The sequence below is a fragment of the Schistocerca piceifrons genome, chromosome 2, assembly GCF_021461385.2.
Source record: "Schistocerca piceifrons isolate TAMUIC-IGC-003096 chromosome 2, iqSchPice1.1, whole genome shotgun sequence".
In the NCBI taxonomy this organism is placed as follows: domain Eukaryota; kingdom Metazoa; phylum Arthropoda; class Insecta; order Orthoptera; family Acrididae; genus Schistocerca; species Schistocerca piceifrons.
The window spans coordinates 917238288-917261109 of record NC_060139.1 but is presented as its reverse complement, the minus strand read 5'-3'; the positions used below and the strand labels follow the sequence as shown (position 1 = coordinate 917261109).

The 22822-nt window shown below is 43.1% G+C and overlaps 1 protein-coding gene across 1 annotated transcript; it reads right to left on the bottom strand.

Annotated features, from left to right (window-relative positions):
• Positions 1-2159: 2159 nt before the first annotated feature.
• LOC124775980 (piggyBac transposable element-derived protein 4-like) lies at positions 2160-22527 on the bottom strand. The gene is made up of 2 exons (XM_047250821.1): positions 21679-22527; positions 2160-2306 (listed from the first exon to the last, which is right to left on the bottom strand). The coding sequence occupies exons 1-2, from the start codon at positions 22525-22527 to the stop codon at positions 2160-2162; spliced, it is 996 nt and encodes a 331-aa protein (XP_047106777.1).
• Positions 22528-22822: the final 295 nt, after the last annotated feature.

The window sequence follows — 22822 nt, the reverse complement described above, 5'->3', positions numbered from 1 at the left end:
GCAGAAAGATACATCACGCACATCTTGAGTGCTTGTGTCTTACCTCTCATGGAACAGTATAGTCTCTATGCACTCTCTGCGCGATGTTGAGGTACAGCCAAAGCCAGAAATATGCCCTGATCTGTCCGAGATAAAAAGTGTTTGAGAAGGGCTCAGACGTCAACTCCATGCCAGAGCCAATATCCAGGATATCTAGGACGAATTACGACACTTGTTGCCAACTTGCCTCAGTTGGTTGGTTGGTTGGTCTGTTGGTTGGTTGGTCGGTTGGTTGTTTTATTTGAGGGAGGGAACCGAAGACCGAGGTCATCGGTCGCATCGCATTAGGGAAGGATGGGGAAGTAAGTCGGCGTGCCCTTCAAAGGAACCATCCCGGCATTTGCCTGAAGCGATTTTGGGAAACCAAGGAAACTAAATGAGAATGGCCGGCTGCGGGTTTGAACCATCGTCCTCCCGAAAGTGAGTCCAGTGTGCTAACCACTGTGCCACCTCTCTCGGTCTTGGATCAGCAGAGGATACAACAGCTTTATAACATCCTTCCCAGTAGTATCAGTGCATGCATCCAAGCCAGATTGGTGCAACAACATACTGATAAGTGGACTCGTACCGCCAAGTTCTCAGTAAATCTGATTCCATTTTGTAATCACTGCATTAACATCACATATTCTCTCATATCATGAATTTTCATTTCATTTTCTCTTCTCCTTCTGGTCACTTCAATCTTCTTTGTCAGGCAGTTTATTACACTGCATTAAGACAGGTTGGAAACAACAAAACGTACGAAGTGAGTGAGCTTTCTGCTCGATATTTCAGAGATCATAGCACACTGTGTAAAGTGGGTGATATGAAGCCCTCCGAACTCCAGAAAAGAATGCTGACATGCCACACTACCATTGGCGCGTACGTCAGAAGGTAAGCACCCACAGACAACAGTACTAACGTGGAGATCTCAGTTCACCGACGATGTAATTGCCACAAGGTCAGAGAGATAGCTTTGGAGCATGGCTCAAGGATATGATCGACGATGAAAAGAAGAAAGATATTACAGAATCCTTTAAACACCGCAAATTTTACGTGGAGTATTTTTGGGACTTCGTTTCAGAAGGTGATTAACTTTGTAATGCAGACAGAGGAGGGGTTTTGCAATACTGGATGAAATAGTCGTTGCGGAGGAGGCCTGTGCGGGAATAGTAGACTGGAATGCTGAAAAGTAATGCCTCGGAATTTTTAATGGTAAAATTTAAAGCTTTTTAAATAAAATAAACGTTGAAACTTCCTGGATCAAAATTGTGTGCCGGACCGAGACTCGAACTCGGGACGTTTGCTTTCGCTGGAAATTACTCTCGGTCCGGGACACAGTTTTGATCTGCCAGGAAGTTTCACATCAGCGCACACTCTGCTGCAGAGTGAAAATTTCATCCTGGAAACATTCCCCAGGCTGTGGCTAAGCAATGTCTCCGCAATATCCTTTCTTCCATGAGTCCTAGTTCTGCAAGGTTCGCTGGAGACCTTCTGTGAAGTTTGGAAGGTAGGAGATGAGATACTGGCAAAAGTACAGCTGTGAGGACGGGGCGTGAGTCGTGCTTGGGTAGATCAGACGGTAGAGCACTTGCCCGCGAAAGGCAAAGGTCCCGAGTTCGAGCCCCGGTCCGGCACACAGTTTTAATCTGCCAAGAAGTTTCATACCAGCGCACACTCCACTGCACAGTGAAAATTTCATTCTGGAAAATAAACGTTATTAATATTGTTTCCATTTCACAAGCACAGCGCAAACAGTCGACGTGGGAACCTTAGAAAAGTCGAAATGTTCGTAACAGATTTGTTTTCAGGTGACATCCAGCGACTAGTCCACGTTCGAAGTCAGTGAGCTCTCCTGATCGACCCATTCTGCTGTTGTTACTGCTTCTGTACTGGCTATACAATCCTCTTCGCTTTCTTTTATGCCGTCGGGTCCTCTTATCGCGTCGTTAGCGATCAATTCCGCATTACATACGTGTGTCCGAATATGTTCGATCAGATAGTGTCGATGTAGATAACATGTTGTCCACGCATGTACTCATAAGCTTGAGATTCGAGCCGAGACACGATGCTGTTACATTGTTGCCAGTAACTAGGAGGAGCGCTAGTCCTCCCTCCCAGACGCCTCCACGTGGAAACTGTTAGCATGGGACACCGCCGCTGGCGTCGTGCCGGCAGAATGCAAACTCCACGGTGACGTCAGACTGGCCGCTGGAGTGCGACGTGGCCCGCTCCAGGCGTGCACTTCCTGCCGCGCTGCTTCCAGTTCCAGGGCTGCCGACTGCCCGCTGCCAATGCGCTATGACCTAAGCCGGCACTCCTTGGCGCAAATGGCACCTCAGGAAATTATCAATTACAGCTAACGACGTCCAGCAACTAGCTGTGAGAATGTCCTATGGGGCCAAACAGCTGTCACTCACGTACGCTCTCCAACACCAAACTGCTTGAAAAGGCCTCATCCACAGCGTTACATATGCTGGCCATGAAATACATATATACACTGCTCCCATGTAACTTCATAACCGTCTATAGCCTGACATGAAAATATACCAAGAGCAACGTATTAATACTGGAAAATGTGGTGAATTTCTGTTTTTTTCTTTTTCTGTCATACTAAAAACGTTTGGTCACAGATGTTTCCTAAGAGGCCAAGCAGAAACGAATTCTGTATATCATTTACTGTAAAACAAATGAAAAGATACTTCAATTACTCTCTCACAGTTCTGTGGCGTCTTTTGTCGTCTGGCTGTTGTAGAGTAAGCACACATGTTTCTATGTACCGTAATTTTAGGAAAAATAATGTCAAGTAGAAGAAGGTTTATTCAGCACTTGCACATGCAAGAGCGCGGAGCCTCCGGCCGGAACACATACAGTATATATAGGGTGTTACAAAAAGGTACGGCCAAACTTTCAGGAAACATTCCTCACACACAAAGAAAGAAAATATGTTATGTGGACATATGTCCGGAAACGCTTACTTTCCATGTTAGAGCTCATTTTATTACTTCTCTTCAAATCACATTAATCATGGAATGGAAACACACAGCAACTGAACGTACCAGCGTGACTTCAAACACTTTGTTACGGAAATGTTCAAAATGTCCTCCGTTAGCGAGGATACATGCATCCACCCTCCGTCGCATGGAATCCCTAATGCGCTGATGCAGCCCTGGAGAATGGCGTATTGTATCACAGCCGTCCACAATACGAGCACGAAGAGTCTCTACATTTGGTACCGGGGTTGCGTAAACAAGAGCTTTCAAATGCCCCCATAAACGAAAGTCAAGAGGGTTGAGGTCAGCACATGTTCTAGCAACACAGGTAGAGTATCCCGTATGAATTCATGATAACGTGCTCCATTGAGCGTAGGTGGAAGAACATGGGGCCCAATCAAGACATCACAAACAATGTCTGCCCAAACGTTCACAGAAAATCTGTGTTGTTGACGTGATTGCACAATTGCGTGCGGATGCTCGTCAGCCCACACGTGTTGATTGTGAAAATTTACAATTTGATCACGTTGGAATGAAGCCTCATTCGTAAAGAGAACATTTGCTCCGAAATGAGGATTGACACATTGTTAGATGAACCATTCGCAGAAGTGTACCCGTGGAGGCCAATCAGCTGCTGATAGTGCCTGCACACGCTGTACATGGTTCTTCCGTAGCACTCTCCATACAGTGACGTGGTCAACGTTACCTTGTACAACAGCAACTTCTCTGACGCTGACGTTAGGGTTACCGCCAACTGCACGAAGAATTGCCTCGTCCATTGCAGGTGTCGTCATCGTTCTAGGTCTTCCCCAGTCGCGAGTCATAGGCTGGAATGTTCCGTGCTCCCTAAGACGCCGATCAATTGCTTCGAACGTTTTCCTGTCGGGACACCTTTGTTCTGGAAATCCGTCTCGATACAAAAACCGCGCCACGGCTATTGCCCCGTGCTAATCTATACATCAAATGGGCATCTGCCAACTCCGCATTTGTAAACATTGCACTGACTGCAAAACCACGTTCGTGATGAACACTAACCTGTTGATGCTACGTACTGATGTGCTTGATGCTAGTACTGCAGAAAAATGAGTCGCATGTCAGCACAGGCACCTAAGTCAACATTACCTTTCTTCAATTGGGCCAACTGGCGGTGAATCGAGGAAGTACAGTACATACTGAGGAAACTAAAATGAGCTCTAACATGGAAATTAAGCGTTTCCAGACACATGTCCACATAACATCTTTTCTTTATTTGTGTGTGAGGAATGTTTCCTGAAAGTTTGGCTGTACCTTTTTGTAACACCCTGTATACAGCTACAGAACATTCCAGTACAATTATTCTTGATATTTGTGGATACTCGAACCGAATACAGAAATTAAAATTGTACAGTCCACGTGAGTTTTGAACTCACGACCCTCCATGCAACAGTGTAGCATCATAACCAGTACACCATGGTGCTACCCAGATTCTTCCGCGACATTGCTCCCTCCTTAAGAAAACAGCTTCACGGTGTTACGTCCTCCTAGTCCGGGAACGAGTTATCGGTCCTGCATACTCCGGCTACTGTTGACTGATTATGATGGGCTGGTCGGCCAGCCGTGAGGATATCGACGTAGTTTCCTATCATTTTTGTAGTGATCGACGGCGGAGGATTTTTCTCCTCGGCGGCCTCACCTCCAAGAAAGGTCGCACCCTTTAGTTTTCCAGGTTGCGGCGGCTAAGGGGTTGGCTGGAGCTTCTAAACGGCGATGGAGACCTTGATCGGCGTGTTGAGGAGCGTCATCTCCAGCGGCCAGCTTGCGGCGATGGTGACCTCAAATGGTTCAAATGGCTCTGAGCACTATGGTACTTAACATCTGAGGTCATCAGTCCCCTAGAACTTGGAACTACTTAAACCTAACTAACCTAAGGAAATCACAGACATCCATGCCTGAGGCAGGATTCAAACCTGCGACCGTATGGGTCGCGCAGTTTCAGACTGAAGACCCTAGAACCGCTCGGCCACTGCGGCCGGCGATGGTGACCTACGTCGTCCTGTACCAACATCTTCTTGTTCATCTTTGTCGTCCCGCAGTTGGAGTCGGCTAAGATCATCCTGCTGTCTTCTGGTGCGGGCGTCATTAAATACCCGCCACCTTTCTCGACAACAGCGCACCACATGTCCCGCTCGTCCACAGTGGAAAGATACTGGTTGGCTATCCTTGGTCCTCCCGACGTCAGTCTTTCTTGGTGCCCAAACAGGTTCCTCATGCGGCATTGTAGGAACGTAACTCCGCCAGGGTATAGAATTTTTCACCGTTTTAAAGGGAAATGAAGGACGAGAGATTGGGTTAAATGTCTCTTCCACTTCCTCCCTTATGACCTCTTGAAGCGTATCGGATTTTTGCTCGCCGTGCAATCCAAGTGCCTTCTGAACTTCCTCTCTCACTATCTGAGGAAGAACATTTGTGAAATCAGTTGCTTCCTCCATCACAGACATCAATACGACGTTTGGAAGCTGTTCAAACTTCTTGTGTGTATTACTTTTTTGATGCATTGTCTCGATATACTGGCACCATTTTATGAAGTCGTCTGCTGTCGAAACCTCCTTCAGGAGTAGGGATTGATACAGGTCCTCAGCAACACCCTTCATGAGATGTGCAACCTTATCTTCCTCCTTCAGTCTAGGATCCACTAGGTTACACAGCTCCAAGATATCTTGAATGTAGGATGCCGAAATTTCACCTGGACGCTGTGCCCTGCACTTTAATTTATCTTCAGCCTTGCACTTCAGTCGTTGTGTGTCGCCGAAATACTTGCCCAGTTCCGCCTGGAATACTTCCCAGCTTGTGAACTTCTCCTCGTTCTAATACGTTTGCTTGGCAGCGCCCTCCAAGTAGAAAAATACGTTAGCCAAACACACGGTGTCATCCCACTTGTTAAATTTGGCTGTACGCTCATACACCTTCAGCCACTTGTTTGGATCTTGGCTATAGTCACCGGAGAACCCGGAAGGATGTCTCATGTGGTGGCACACAGCTGCTGTCATCGTAACGTCCTCTCCTTGTTCCATCTCAGATAGACTGTGATCTGTTGAATATGGCTGGAACTCGGGTTTCTCGCCGCGTAAACGGCGGCTCTGTTGCGGCCTGATGGGAGCCACTGTGTCGTCGATAGTGTGCGCTATCACAAGTTCCGATACCCAGCGTCTCCACAACAATAATGTCACGGTAGAAGAACGTTTATTCAGCACTTGCACAAACAAGAGCGCAAAGCGAACTGCCTCCGGCAGGAACACATACAACATATATACATCAACAGAACATTCCAGTACAATGATTCTTGATATCTGTGGATACTTCTAGAATGTACTCGAACCGAATATAGAAATTAAAATTGTACAGCCCAGGTGAGTTTTGAACTCACGACCGTCCATGCAACAGTTTAGCATCATAACCACTACACCACAGAGCTACTCAGCTTCTTCTGCGACATTATAAGATTTTTTTTAAAAAGATGTTTAAGTGGAATTTAGTTGCAGTATCAGACACGTTAGCCCGCTCGGTTGGCCGTGCGGTCTAAGGCACGGCTTTCCAGGCGGGAAGGAGCGCCTGGTCCCCGGCACGAATCCGCCCGGCAGATTTGTGTCGAGGTCCTCGTGAGCCGGCCAGTCTGAAGATGGTTTTTAGGCGGTTTTCCATCTGCCTCGGCGAATGCGGGCCGGTTCCCCTTACTCCGCCTCAGCTACACTATGTCGGCGATTGCTGCGCAAACACGTTCTCCAAGAACGTGTACACCACCATTACTCTACCACGCAAACATAGGGGTTACACTCGTCTGGTGTGCGACGTTCACTGGGGGGGGGGTCCACCGGGGACGGAACCGCACAGTAACCCTAGGTTCGGTGTGGGGCGGCGTAGGGGTGAAGTGAACTCATGTGGTCGTCGTAGGGACCACTGCGGCTGCGGCGGGGACGGAGCCTCTCCGTCGTTTCTAGGTCCCCGGTTTACGTTACATAACATAACATCAGATCCGTTCAATGGTAATAAACATAACTTTGTATGAATATTTGTGTCTACATCTTCAGAGGTCCACATTTTCAGAGATCGTAAAGAAGGGACTGGTGATGAATTGTTCGAGGATAAAACGACCGAGCACATTCCCTATTCAAAATTGCTAAGCAGAACCAAACTGAGAGCTTGTTGCCGACCATTTCCTTTCATTCCTTACGTTTATTTTTTACTTAAGAATCATGTTCGGTTGATCGGCCGAATATCTTCGAACAATGACGTCGTGACGTCGGCAATGGTTTGATTAATATCGTTCTTAACGATATTTGTAGGCGGTGACCTCATAATTACCTGATACGTAATTTTCATCTTTTGACAGTAATCATCAATTTCATTTATCTGTACTTTTTGCTCAGGTTTGCCGCTCTTGAACGTTGCTCTCTCCCGTCACGGAACTGAATAATAATCAGTACATTTATTTGCCGCAAAGTACTAGCAAAAGTTTTCATAATAGTAATTTCTCAGGCCTTTCTCTTTACTTCAAAATTCTAGAGGGAAACGCTTCACAGCGCAGGCCACAAGAAATCTCTGCAACATGAAATCTTGCTTCCACGGCTGTAGAACTTTAATCATTTTGTGTTACTTTATGAATATAGTAAATTACCTTTAACTGGGTATCGTAAAGGTCTTTACGGTTATGCAGTGACAAGGAAATGGATTCAGCTGACAGTCCGAATTAACGACCAATAAGCCTGCTTCTTCAGACACCAGAAAAGTAAGGGAAGCAGTAGTTTAGATGACAGTCTACATATACATCTACATGATTCACAGTTAAGTGGCTGGCTGAGGGTCGATCGAAACACCTTCGAGCTCTTTCTCTACCGTTCCACTCTCTAATAGCGTGCGGGAAAAACTAACACTTAAATCTTTCCGCGCGAGCTCTGATTTCTCTTTTTTTATTGTGATGGTCATTTCTCCCTATGCGTTATGACTGGGTGTTGTGTAATGTCCTTAGGTTAGTTAGGTTTAAGTAGTTCTAAGTTCTAGGGGACTCATGACCATAGATGTTAAGTCCCATAGTGCTCAGAGCCATTTAAACCATTTTTTCTCCCTATGTAGTTGAGCGCCAACAAAATATTTTCGCATTCGCAGGGGAAAGTTGCTGGGTGAGATTTCATCAGAAGATCTTGCCGCAACGAAAAACGTCTTTGGTTTAATGATTTCCAACCCAATTCACGTATCACGTCAGTGGTATTCTCTCCCCTAGCTCGCGAGAGCGCAAAACGAGCTGTCCTCTGTCAGTCTTATCTGATGCGGACCCCACAGCGCGCAGCGATACTCCAGAAGAGGGCGGACAAGTGTAATGCAGGCAGTCTCTGTAGACACATTGCATTTTATAAGAGTTCAAAGACGTTGGAGCGTTTTCCCCACAACATTGTCTGTGTCTCCGTTCCAACTGAAGTTATTCGTAATCATAAGCCCTAAATATTCAGTTGAATGCACGGCCGTTAGATTTTTGTGAGTTATTGTGTAACAGAAATTTAGAGGATTCCTTTTAGTACTCAAATAGACGACATCACAGTTTTTATTATTTACAGTCAATTGCTACTTTTCGCACTATACAGACGTTTTGTCTAAATCTTTTTCCAATTGGTTTTGGTCTTCTGAGGAGTTCACTAGACGGAAATCTATGAGGGTTACTCAGATTGTCTCTTAAATCTTTTATATAGATCAGGAATAGCAGAGGGCCTATAAATCTTGCTTGGGGAACGCTGGATACGGTTTCTGTTTCACTTGAAAACTTTCCGTCAATTGCTACGGACTGAGACTTTTCCGAGAGGAAATCACGAATCAAGTCGCACAACTGAGACGATAATCCATAGGCACGCAATTTGCATAAAAGTCGCTGGTTGAAGAACTGCGTCAAAAGCCTTCTGGAAACCTAAAAAGTACGAAGTCAATTTGAGATCCCCTGTCGATAGCACTCTTTACTCCGTGAGAAAAAAGAGCTGATTTTCTGAATCCGTGTCGGCTACTTGCCAACAAATCATTATCTTCGAGGGAATTCATAATGTCCGAACACAGTATACGTTCGTAAATCCGACTGGAAAACCGCGTTAGTGCATTGAGTCTGTAATTCAGCTGATAACTCTTGTTTCCTTTCTTGGATATTGGGGTGACCACGCAACTTTGTAATCTATCCCCGATGCTGTTCCATCAAAAATGAACAGGCAATAAAAGAAACTAAGGAGGAATTTGGAAAGAGAATTCAAGTTTCGGAAAGTTTATCGGTGACTTTATAATTCTGTTAGAAACAGCAAAGAACTTGGAGGAGCAGTTGGGCGTAATGGATAGTTTCTTTAACAGAGATTATATGTTGAACTTCAAGGAAAGGAACACAGTGTAATGGAATGTTGTCGCATTAAATCAAGCGATGCTCAGGAAATTAGATTAGGAAACAAGACACTAAAAGCGGTAGTTGAGTTTTGCTATTTGGGCAACAAATCAAATGATGACGGTCGAAGTAGAGATGACATAAAATGTAGACTGGCTATAGCAACAAAAGTTTTTGTGGAAAAGAGAAATTTGCTAACATCTAATATAAATTTAAGTACTTATATCGATATGGTGTCTGTTCTTTCAGACATCTCCGAAAGAACAGACACCATATCCATATAAGTATATAGTTCCGGCAACACCGGCCATGACCTCCTTCTTCTGTGCGGATGCACACATATTCCCCGAACTCTTACGGGACTTGGTAAGAATGTCATCCACGAGTAATGAGTGTGTTGGGGTGGGACACTACGAATGTAGTGTGTGGATGTACAAGGTGAGCATGTGGGTCTCGCGGGAGGCGTGCGCGATGTAGTCCCTGCAGTCGCGCTATCCGCTGTGCCCTCGGTGACTCAGATGGATAGAGCGTCCGCCATGCAAGCAGGAGGTCCCGGGTTCGAGTCCCGGTCGGGGCACACATTTTCACTTGTCCCCGTTGATATATATCAACGCCCGTCAGCAGCTGAAGGTATTAAATCAATTATAATAAATTTAAATATTGGGAAGTCGTTTCTGGAGGTATTTGGATGGAGTGCAGCCTTTTACGGAAATGAAACATGGACGAAAGCACTTCAGACCAAGTAAGATGCTACAAAAGAATGTTGAAAATTAGAGATGTAGATCGAGCTACTATGAGGAGGTACTGAATCGATCTCGGGAAGAAAGAAATATGTGGGCACAAATTGACTGAAAGGAGACGTCCGTTCATAAGACATATCGTGAGATGTCAAGGAATTGTCAGTGCGGTACGAGTAATGGAAGGAATTGTGTGCAGGTGAAAACTGTGGATGGAGACCAAAGCGTGAATACAGGAAGCATGTTCAAGTGGACTTTAGCTGTGGTAGTTATGTAGACATGAAGAGGCTTGCACAGGATCGAGTAACGTGTAAAGCTGGGTCAAACTTGGCTTCGGACTGGAGACCAGAACAAAAAAAGCTTGCATTTCAGTTTTAAGATGTTCAGAATGAATATGAGGTGAACATGAAAACATACTTCAGTTGCGCTTTCAAGTACACTAGAAGTCGACACATTAACAGGAAATAAGCCAAACATGATCCGCACATATCACTGAGTAATCACGAACTATAGCTTTCCCGTGTAAGAATATACCTTCCGTGAATTGAAGTAATGGATTGGATCGTAACGGGTTTGCCAACTCGGCAGACATATGTGCTGTTGGTTTCGATGTACCGTACCGAGGCGATTTACACTAACTGATCCATGTTGGACCAGAGAATTTATCAAGTTAAATAAGCTATCGCATTCAAAACAGTAAATCAGTTTCACTTTCTCGATTATACAAGGATTCTCGGATAGCCTCTGACTGTGGCTGTGCGGCTGTTTCACATAATCAAAAATAGTTTCAGCTACCTGTGACTTTATGAATGCTGTTTTATTTTGTTAAGTGTGGCGAGTTTAGAGATTTTATTTATTCTGGGTTACCAGTAACACTGAGCTGTTCTATCATGTATAAAATACTTAAGACTAATCATCTGAAACTGACACTAAATTGTCTAAACACAACTTACGAAGAAAATCAGCACATTCAAACCGTTTTATTGAACAATTAGTGATGCCAAAAAGATATGATTTGCATCCAGGAGCTTCTGTTTCTGTTTCTTGAGTTCAATAATTTATAAATTACTCACGTATTGCTAAATTCAGTGGGTAGGCTACAGATTACTAATTCGAAGCGCCACAATGTTAGCTCGTCTCTCTTTGTCTATGAATGCAAGCAAGAATGTCCCCTTATTGCTTGATTACACAATTACAGAAAACCACTGCAAGCGGTCGCAGACATAAAAAAGAAAATGAAACAAAAGAAATTGTACCGACAAGGAATTATCCGGATGGGATACGGAGCGGTAGACCACGTAAAGACAAACAAATGATTAGCATTTCGGAAATATCCATCATTTTGATTTGCAGCTCCTTGTATCGGCCGTGTTTGCAGTTAAAACTGTTGGATGTGAGGTCCACCAGTTATGCAAAACACCGTTTTTCTCAGTACCCAAACATGTTTCGGCACCACTGTGCCATCATCAGTGGGTTTTCTGCAATGTGAACATTTTTGTTAAGTGATTATAAAATTATATGCGTTTTTAGTTCAAACAGCAGATCGTTTCTTTTTGTAATTACCTTTACATTTGGTGTGCATGAATTTTCTGGAGCACTTGCTTGTTAATTACTGCAGGTAGCTTGTCCTCTGCAACCAAACGATGTTGATGAGAAAGTTTTTTGCTGCGAGTTAACATATCTTCTAGAATGTAATTTAGTTTCTCGCGATGTTTTCGCCCCTATATTTGTTTTTACTTACGTTTTCGTGTTTCAAGGAGTCCCATTCTCCGCATCATGCTGAGATGTTGTGACGCACACGTAACTATAACAAGTGTTTTCCACAAATAACGTAGTAAAACACTTTCCACTTCACCAGAACACGGTGTGATTGTGGTTTGTTGTGTGTCCGAGACCAGTCAGTGTTCATTTGTTCACCAGAGTGTTCGGCGCCAAATCTGAATTTTGTTTGCATTTTATCTTTGTATGTGTGTGTGTGTGTGTGTGTGTGTGTGTGTGTGTGTGTGTGTGAGCGGGGGGGGATGACACAGAAAAATCTAAAAGCACCCACCCTAAATGCACCAACCAAAGGTTCACAAGAATATGAGCGCGAAAACCTCGCGAAAAACTAAATTACATTCTAGAAATAGGTTAACTCCCAGCAAAAAAACTTTCTCATCAACATCGTTTGGTTGCAGGGGACAAGCTCCCTGCAGTAATTAACACACAATTGATCCAGAAAATTCACAATCACCATCATCAGACAAGATGATATTGACTGCTTTTTTGGGACTGCCATGTTATGGCGTTAACAGATTGTGATGGTAATGGGGTATTCGATACAGGAGCACACAAACGAAATCTGCTGACGAGATTACGAGCGACTTCCTAGACGAAACACTGAGGGGAGCTTATCAGTGGTGTTGGTTTTGCTCGATGTGAACGGCCCAGCTCAAGCACACAGACATACGTGCTGCTTCTTTGGGGTATCGAAGGCATGGCACCGAGTGATGTCTTTCTCCTTCCTAGGATGAGGAAACCATTCCATGTCAGTCATTTTCAGAGTGACGATGAGGTGACTTTCGAGGTAGAACGTTTCCCGCAGACTTCTAAAACGGCCGCCTTGTCTTTCACCACTGGAAAAAAAAAAAAAAAAACGGGTCGCCGCGAGAGGTGCATTTGTAGAGAAGGGATAAAACCAACACCTGATATCACGGTAGGTTGCAGCTTGATTTTTTTGAGGTGCTGATCAAAGGTTTCCAAGTTAGATAATGTCTGTTCAGGAGGTGGCGCCGGCCGGGGTAGCCGAGCGGTCTAGGCGCTACAGTCTGGAACCGCGCGACCGCTACGGTCGCAGGTTCCAATCCTGGCTCGGGCATGGATGTGTGTGATGTCCTTAGGTTAGTCAGGTTTAAGTAGTTCTAAGTCTAGGGGACTAATGACCTCAGGTGTTAAGTCCCATAGTGCTCAGAGCCATTTGAACCATTTTTAGGCGACCGGGAGCGCTCACGCTCGCTCGCCGCCTGGATAATGAGCGTTCGCCGTAAAAAGTGGCTGTCAAACGCCATTATGTTGCGCAAGGTAAGCCAAGCTTTGCGCCGTCTTCAGACGACTGACAATATTTTATGTCTGCCTTAATCTTAAACGGAAGCGTATATAATTAAAGGCGCAGTGCTTAAAGCGGATCGTACCTCTTTTGAAATCAATGAGAAGCACCCATTCAAGCCGAAGGTCAGACACGCCAGTATCAATCTATAACACGTCAGTGCAGGATGCCTCGCTAAAGTTAGTAATTCGGTGTGACAGGCGGGAGAGTGATAGGTTAAATGATTTTGTAGACTCGTATAAAACTTTTCTTCAACATAAATTTCCACAACTTCACAAGTTTTGTAACATATCCTTCTTTCCTGGCAGATAATAAAGTGAGGAAAATAATTAAATCGAGCAAAAAGAATGGAATGCATGAATAAAGATTTGCCTTGGGAAAGTCACGTAACAAATGCGATGGCACGATGCGGTCACTAGTGTAACACACTTCAATAAGTAAACAGCTATCTTATTATATTGCATCACTTTCATTTTATTTTGTAGGCCGTTCGCTTATTTATTTATTTTTTTATATGCAAGAACTTAGTGATTATTCAAGATAAACGTTGTTTGAAAGCATTTTGACCATGGAAATATTAAACTGACTTTCACGTAAGAAGTGGTAATAGTAATAATCAGGACTTCGTAGAAAAGAATATGCAAATTCGACTTTTTTAGAATGTAGTATTTAAACGACAGTGCGATATAAGCAGCCGGTTGTTCTGCCACCAAGCATGTGTGTGCAATTCCTTATACATTCATCTACAAGTTAAAACTCATACAGTAAATTTATATGTCATTACTACAAGGTTTTACAATGAATACACACACATTTACTATCCGTATTATGAAATAAATTAGAGAGCTCAATTACATATACTTCCTGTAGAGTCGCAAGCAACACCTGAAGTCAGTTACAGGAAGAGGAAGGCCTAGCTCCCGAGTCTTTTGTTTTACAAAAAATTCAGTGAGATTTAGAGATTTTCTTAGACATTTCTCGTATACACTGTCGTTGGATTACAGTCAATATTCATTCTCTAGTATTTGACACTATATACTCATATATTACGGCAAGCTTCTATTACAGATTAATTACTTCATCGTAAGAATTAAAATAAATGAAAAATAATACATCTATTACAAGATACGTTTCAGTTTGGAGCTACGATTATGTCGATGTTTGGACCTACGCGTTTGCGCGAGCTACTTTCTCCCGTAATGAAGAGAATGACTTTTCCTACGTAGCTCACTGACAGAATTCGTTCTAAATGCTTATTGCCTCACAGAGTGGTACCAGGCAATGATGCTTTAGAGGAAAGCGAAACAAGCTGTATCCATTGACATGCAGGTTTTCTATGTTCATCGTGTTAATAAAATACACTCCTGGAAATTGAAATAAGAACACCGTGAATTCATTGTCCCAGGAAGGGGAAACTTTATTGACACATTCCTGGGGTCAGATACATCACATGATCACACTCACAGAACCACAGGCACATAGACACAGGCAACAGAGCATGCACAATGTCGGCACTAGTACAGTGTATATCCACCTTTCGCAGCAATGCAGGCTGCTATTCTCCCATGGAGACGATCGTAGAGATGCTGGATGTAGTCCTGTGGAACGGCTTGCCATGCCATTTTCACCTGGCGCCTCAGTTGGACCAGCGTTCGTGCTGGACGTGCAGACCGCGTGAGACGACGCTTCATCCAGTCCCAAACATGCTCAATGGGGGACAGATCCGGAGATCTTGCTGGCCAGGGTAGTTGACTTACACCTTCTAGAGCACGTTGGGTGGCACGGGATACATGCGGACGTGCATTGTCCTGTTGGAACAGCAAGTTCCCTTGCCGGTCTACGAATGGTAGAACGATGGGTTCGATGACGGTTTGGATGTACCGTGCACTATTCAGTGTCCCCTCGACGATCACCAGTGGTGTACGGCCTGAGATCGCTCCCCATACCATGATGCCGGGTGTTGGCCCTGTGTGCCTCGGTCGTATGCAGTCCTGATTGTGGCGCTCACCTGCACGGCGCCAAACTCGCATACGACCATCATTGGCACCAAGGCAGAAGCGACTCTCATCGCTGAAGACGACACGTCTCCATTCGTCCCTCCATTCACGGCTGTCGCGACACCACTGGAGGCGGGCTGCACGATGTTGGGGCGTGAGCGGAAGACGGCCTAACGGTGTGCGGGACCGTAGCCCAGCTTCATGGAGACGGTTGCGAATGGTCCTCGCCGATACCCCAGGAGCAACAGTGTCCCTAATTTGCTGGGAAGTGGCGGTGCGGTCCCCTACGGCACTGCGTAGGATCCTACGGTCTTGGCGTGCATCCGTGCGTCGCTGCGGTCCGGTCCCAGGTCGACGGGCACGTGCACCTTCCGCCGACCACTGGCGACAACATCGATGTACTGTGGAGACCTCACGCCCCACGTGTTGAGCAATTCGGCGGTACGTCCACCCGGCCTCCCGCATGCCCACTATACGCCCTCGCTCAAAGTCCGTCAACTGCACATACGGTTCACGTCCACGCTGTCGCGGCATGCTACCACTTTTAAAGACTGCGATGGAGCTCCGTATGCCACGGCAAACTGGCTGACACTGACGGCGGCGGTGCACAAATGCTGCGCAGCTAGCGCCATTCGACGGCCAACACCGCGGTTCCTGGTGTGTCCGCTGTGCCGTGCGTGTGATCATTGCTTGTACAGCCCTCTCGCAGTGTCCGGAGCAAGTATGGTGGGTCTGACACACCGGTGTCAATGTGTTCTTTTTTCCATTTCCAGGAGTGTATGTGTTAATGTCAATTTAAACATTCGTCCGGAAACGACATTAATCACCAAGCTGCATCAGTCTCAACAAATTTCATGTTTCGTATTTACCTGTTCCACGTTATTTGCCTCATCAGTTGAAAGAAGTGTAAATTTAATTCCATTGTCATTTCTCGTCAATGCAACAGTTTTAGAAATATATTTGTCACGAAAGGCACTGATTAGCCACCATGAAGCCATTCATCTCTGTATAACAATTGGTGGACGTAGATTAGACTCCTTTAAAGCAGTTTGTTGTGCCGAACTGCCTTGTTCCATTACTCGACGAGAGCCGGCCGGTTGCTCGCTGTTGATTAGAGTTGTAAAATTACCGTAACCATGGTAGACTATCATAAGTAAGCGTAGACTATGGCAGTTTTCATAGTCGTTTTGTTCAATTAAGATCGTAACCGCGTTACCTGTACCTTGTGCGTGTTGCATACCTACTGGGCGTTACCTCATTTCGACCGCTTTGTTTGCGAATGCGATCATTGTCTCATTAGATTCCCCTAGAAAGTGGCAGCAGTGAACCGTCTAGAAACTGAGTAAGGATAAATAATGGGCCACGTAACCTACGGAACATTTTTGTTCCGCATAGTGGTCCTCCTGCCTGTTACTTGAAAATAGAATTCATAGCGAAATTGGAACTGCCATGTTTGATTCAGGTTTTATTCGAAAAGTGTTGATTTGTGTCGTGAAGCAGAGGGATACTGTAGCAGTTCCTTTAAAAAAATACAGATTTATCATATAGCACTGGAAAACAACATTTTCTCAAGAAAAATGATAAAGTTAAAAAGTACAAAACAAAAACATATCAAATATCGCTTCAGTGCTTCTTTGAGCTTATATAAAACATATTTTTGTAAGAACTTTTGCGCTTATCAACAATAACAGGCAATACTTGCCTTTGGTAATGATGAAGAACGTTTTACTAAGTACGAAATAACAATAATAATTATATAGATTTTTGAATGTTTGTGCATATAAACTGCACTTACATCTGAAGTAACTGCTTTGGTTAACAAAGGCGCAGAAGTTACGCTATCAATTAATTTTTATTACTTATTAAATAAAATTTATATTTTGTAAGAATATAAAATACACAATGGACTGACACTAAATAATGTGCGGTTGTAATTATGCGCTAAATAAACAAACCAAACAAGCAAAAAACAAATAGAAGTCGTTGGCTCGCAGTTTCGGTCACACATTAATTTATGTTTCTTTCCTTACCAATGCTGCCAATACTACCGGTAATCTTACCATCTACTACGTCATTTACGTACTGTACCAAAATTACCGAACTATAGGTTTGGTATAGCGCAACTCAATTGCTGAGCCATAATCTGGGGCCAGCTCACACGACTAGAGCGGTGAACATGTCCGTGTCAGATGTACAATATGTAGTGCATCATTTTTACTGCCTACGAAAATAACAAACGTCATCTTCACGTTTCAGTGTGCTGATATTACGTTCCGCGTTAGGGCTGTTGCCTACGCATGACGTAAAAATCACTTAATAATACTCACTGCTTGAATCGACAACAATTCTCATCAGCTAATTTATAGTCTAGCCGATACGAAGGTACTGCCGCAGATGTCCTCGACTAGAGAAGGTGGACTGCTACCCGCTCCTAGTTCTTAGCTCTCAGAATAAAACATTTGATGCGTCGGCGAGGTTGGGTGTGACTTTCATATATTTTTCCTGCTCCTATGTAGGTGGCAGTTACTGTTATGTGATCTCCTACGCTAGGGTAGCTGAATACTACGCTATGTCCGGTTTTTTAACTCGTTCACCAGTTTACAAGAACATAAATAAATCATGAGAACATAATAATTTCTAACTGACATCGTCACACTAGCAGCGAGGTCATCGTTCACCTCATTAGCTTTAGCCTTGTTGTAACTTTCCGATCAAGCTTCTATGACATTTGCATACAGACAGCCACATAAATTATTAGTTATGGACGATACTTCAGGGGTTTGGTGGAAATAGCTTCCGCCGTCGTAGGCTACAATTTATGTAAATGCAACAAACAGGAGTTTAGCGCTATGAAGCAAAATGAGATTTATTACAATACTTGCGTATATTGATGCGGCACAAGGAAACATCGTGGCCCAGTCTATGATACACAACTATTTACATTTTATTTTATTAATGACAAGGACGTCCGATATTCCTTGTTTGTTTGGGATGATTATCATGTAGGAATTCTCCATAAACTATCATGGAGGAAATTAAGAATCTCTTGGCATCTGAAAGGCACATTAAGCTATCATCGTTGGTCCATTTCAACCACAGCTACCATTGATCTCCGCATACAAAACCACTGACAGGTCCCAACGGTGAGCCAGCTAACCGGGTGATAGCTTATATGGCAAATCCAGAAGAGTTAGTAGTGTTCCTCATACAGTTCGACAACCCTTTGCTTGAATCCGGAAACTCTGAGTGTCATCTGATATGGTAGCTATCTCAGTTTCTTCTTATGACTGTTACTCTGGGTAGATAGTATCCTAGTTTAATTCAATGGTAATCGCGTCTTACGTACTTTTCTATCACCAATCTAATGATGACGAGGCAGGAACACACCGTGTATGTGGAGACCGAATAAGAAACTATTATTGGGTCACCAAAATAAGAAATTTGAAAAACATCAAAAGTGGTCGGAGATCTGTAACCTATATTACGATATTTGTGTGTCATTTAGGATAGCGGAGAAGAAAGATCATTTAATCCCTATTCCGCGAGGAGTTCACTGTAGATGAAGCACAAGTGTAGAATAGAAAAGTACGGGGAAAGAATTCGGTAGTGTTGTTTCCGAACAAAGCTACTCCGGCGTGCTACTAAAAAAATTCAGGGAAGCCACAGAAAACCAAATCACTTTACCTGGAAAAGAATCTGGGCACCGTTCCTCCAGAACGCAGGTTGTGACGAAACAGAATGGTTATCATACAGTTCAATATGTATTTTGATGGTTAAATGTCAGAAAACAAAGGCCGTAAGTGACAAAAAAATACGTATCACAATATTGTTCTTGCGGTTCAAACTCATAGAAAAGTGTAATTTTCTCTTAGTACTGGTAAATATTTGTTTAAAGAAGGCAAGTTCTCTTACGCTTGGCAGTTACAGTCATGTTTGTGACCACATGTTTAATTAAGTACGTCAACTTAAAAAGTTACTTATTTCTAGCTAAGGCTTGATAAACTTAGCAAAACCACATCTTCTATAAGTAATTGAAAAGACAATCAGATTCACGGGGATTACATATTTATACATTTTATGAGACACATGGTTTCAAATTTTTCTTATTTAGGAAAAAAATTTAATTTATGTCTTGGAGCAAAATTTAAAATGCCAGGCATATGAAAGGCGTTATAGGTGCTGTTAAAACTGTTGGGTCACCACTCAACAGTGTTTTGAATGGACTGCTGTGGCCAGCCATGAATTCCTCCCCTGTGCCAACGTTTTAATTTCAGAGTGGCGCTTGCAACCTTGCGTCCTCAGGTATTTCCTAGAAGTATTCAAATCTCTGTTTTCTTTTGCAGTTTTTACCCTCTACATCCCCCTCTAGTACCATGGAAGTTATTCCGTGATGTGTTAACAAATGTCCTATCATCCTGTCTCTTCTTCTTGTCGGTGTTTTCCATATATTCTTTTCTTCGCCCATTCGGCGGAGAATCTCCTCATTCCTTACCTTATCAGCCCACCTAATTTTCAAAATTCTTCTGTAGCACCACATATCAAGTGCTTTGATTCTCTTCTGGTCCGGTTTTCGCATAGTCCATGTTCCACTACTGGACAATGCTATGCTCCAAACGTACATTCTCAGAAATTTCTCCCTCAGTTACATACAATTTCAGAAACACCCTCAGTTCATACATATTCCCTTCATTTCTTAAAACCTGTGTGTATCACTGGCATATGTAAAACTAAATTAAATGTAAATAAAATGAGTCATTGCAAGGAAACAGAGAAAATGAGGTTCAGCTACTAAATTTACTATGTATTTTTGGAAGATTTAGATGAAAGTTGCGTTGATGAATAAATTAATATATGAAAAGTGTATTAAGTTTTAAGGCAGGATGTGTCTGGCGCCTAGGAGAGAGGCAGTTGGTAGTTGTGAATGCTATTATGCAGACGCAACTGAATTTTGGCATGTCAGACACCAAAGGAGTAATGTGATTTCTGTCTGCCACGTCGTGAGTGATGATGTATGTGGCAAATTGAGAAAGGTAATCAAAATGTTTAAGCAAGTGAAGCGAGAATTCAGAAGTAGAAAATGATGTTTTGAACTTCAACTCGTGGCTTTCAAACAGTTATCTCCTTCTTTTTTTAAAAAAAAATACTATCATACAAATACACAGATATGTTGCTGCAAGGAACCGTACCAACAAATCGTTTGAGGAGGTCACAAACTCTGCTGGCTGAACCGCTGTGCTATCTCGCTCAGGTTCATAGGAACAGCCAAATTGTCTTTTAACTCTTTGATGCACAGATTTTATGTTTAATTAATTTTTTAATAAAACATGCATTTTCTATGTCTGGTGGGGTTGCTAATAAAGGAAAACATGAATTAAAATTTTTTATTGTATTGATTTTGGTTTTAGATGGTGGTATATATAATATACCACCATGCCACTTAGGGCCGTACCTAAAGTTTTTGAGATATCTTGGTTTGTGCTTGTAACTCACCTTTAAATTCTACTCTAAGCAGTAATAATTAGTATAATTAATGTAAAATAATTTTATTTCTGGCAATTGGTCATTTACAATACAAAATCAAATTACAAACCTTACAAATAAAATATGTTTCTTATTCCTTTTTGTGAAAATCTTGAAAGCACCTTTTTGTTTTGCTAAGGCACAAAGGCACTTTGCATTCAGCGCACATCCAGAAAGTGCGCACTTGCTTCTTTTTTGTACTGCATTTCGCACAACGTCTGGCGGTAGTACGCTCTGGCTGGTGGGATGAATTGTCGAGACGCTGGCGTGAGGAAACATATGGCTTGTTTTTCTTTACGTGGACTTGACTCTCATGAAGTCTAGATGGCCTCAATGGTGTTTTCTGGGTTACTAAGCTTTGCAGGATACTCATCCTGAAGACTTTGGCAGTCATTTTTTCTCTATCGCCTAGTTCCTTCCAAATTATATAGCTGTTGACGATACTGACATCAAGCAGGTGAAAGAATATTCGGTGCCACCACTTTTTACTTCTCCGGCTTATTTCATATGATTTTTTCAGTTGGTCGAACTTGTCGACATTGTTCATGTGTGCATTGTAATCCATCACTGCTTGAGGACAAGGTAGCTCTATGCGTGAACCATCTCTTTCACGGCGAGTCACTGTAGTAACTTCAGGACTGTGAAAATTTGAAAGGAGATGAACAGCTCTCTTATCTTTCCACTTCAAGTAGAGGATGCCACAGTTGCTGACCCTCCAGTCAAATTCACCTCTGCTTAATTCTTTGTCTGTTTTTAATTTGGGTAAATGTTTCCTTGTTGGTTGAACTGTCCCACAGGCATATATGTTTCTCTGCTGTAAACCAGCCAACAAGTTATAGCTATTGAAATAGTTGTCGAAATAAAGATAATGGCCTTTATTTACGAGTTCAGAGGACAAACTCAGCACTACATGCTCCCCAAGGCCTGTTTGCACTGTGTCACCTACTTTTCCGGTGTAAATATCAAATTTCAAGTTGTAAGAGGTCTTGTCACACAGCATCCACACTTTGTAACCACGCTTTATGGGTTTATCTCTCATGTATTGTTTCATACTGTTGCGGCCTTTGAATTTGATCATTGACTCATCAATTGCTAGGTGTTTGCTGGGTTGGTAACACTTGGAAAAAGATTCAGATAGTATCTTGATCACTGGTCGCAGCTTGTACAGTTTGTCATAACCTGGGTGTCCTTTTTCTGGATGCAATGTGTTATCATTCAGATGAATGTTCCTCAGTAACCATCCAAACCGATTTACTGCCATCAGAGATGCAATATAACGATCATGAAGTTCTGGGGCACTAGACCAGTAGTCTCTGTATGCTGGCATACGCTTTATACCCATCAAAATGTTGATTCCCAGGAAAGTTCGTATTTCATTGTCAGTTGTTGGAGTGAAAGACTTGCCAGATTGCGTCGCATATAAATTTGTTTGGAAAACGATTAGCTCAACTAGCTCTTTTGGAAATATTTTTTCGAATATATCGATAGGTTCTGGATCATCAATGTCCCTAATAAAAGCACTTGGTCCTGATTCACTGTCGAACTGCATTCCTGAGGTAGCATTGAATTGTTGTCCCCAAGTTGGCGCTGTGTCAGCAGCGCGTTTTGGCGGAGTGGACTCACTTTCTTCCTCGCTCTCTGAAACTTCGCCTTCAGACGACACAATAGCCTCCGCAACAATGCTTGCTTCATAATCAGATTCGTCATCTGTGGTGTCAACAGTGGAATCCTCGTCTGATGGAATTTCACACAATAATCGTTCGATTTCTTCATCTCGTAAGCCTCTTCTTGACATTTTCATTTTCAAACAACAGCCTGAATCCAAGTAAAGAATACGTAAGCAAAACAAAATGGAGAAAGAGCTAAAATAAGTCACAACACAATTAAAAACTAAACTTTGTAGCGGAGGATTTCGAATTTTATACTAGGAAACGAAATGCAATAGAATACTGCTACATGCACGGTGGTACAAATAATATACCACCAAAATAAATTGTATATAAATAACGGAAGATTGTGCATATGAATGTATACATGGGTTCATACCGTAGCTGTGACGTCCAAGATATGGAAAAAACACAGGCGCAACA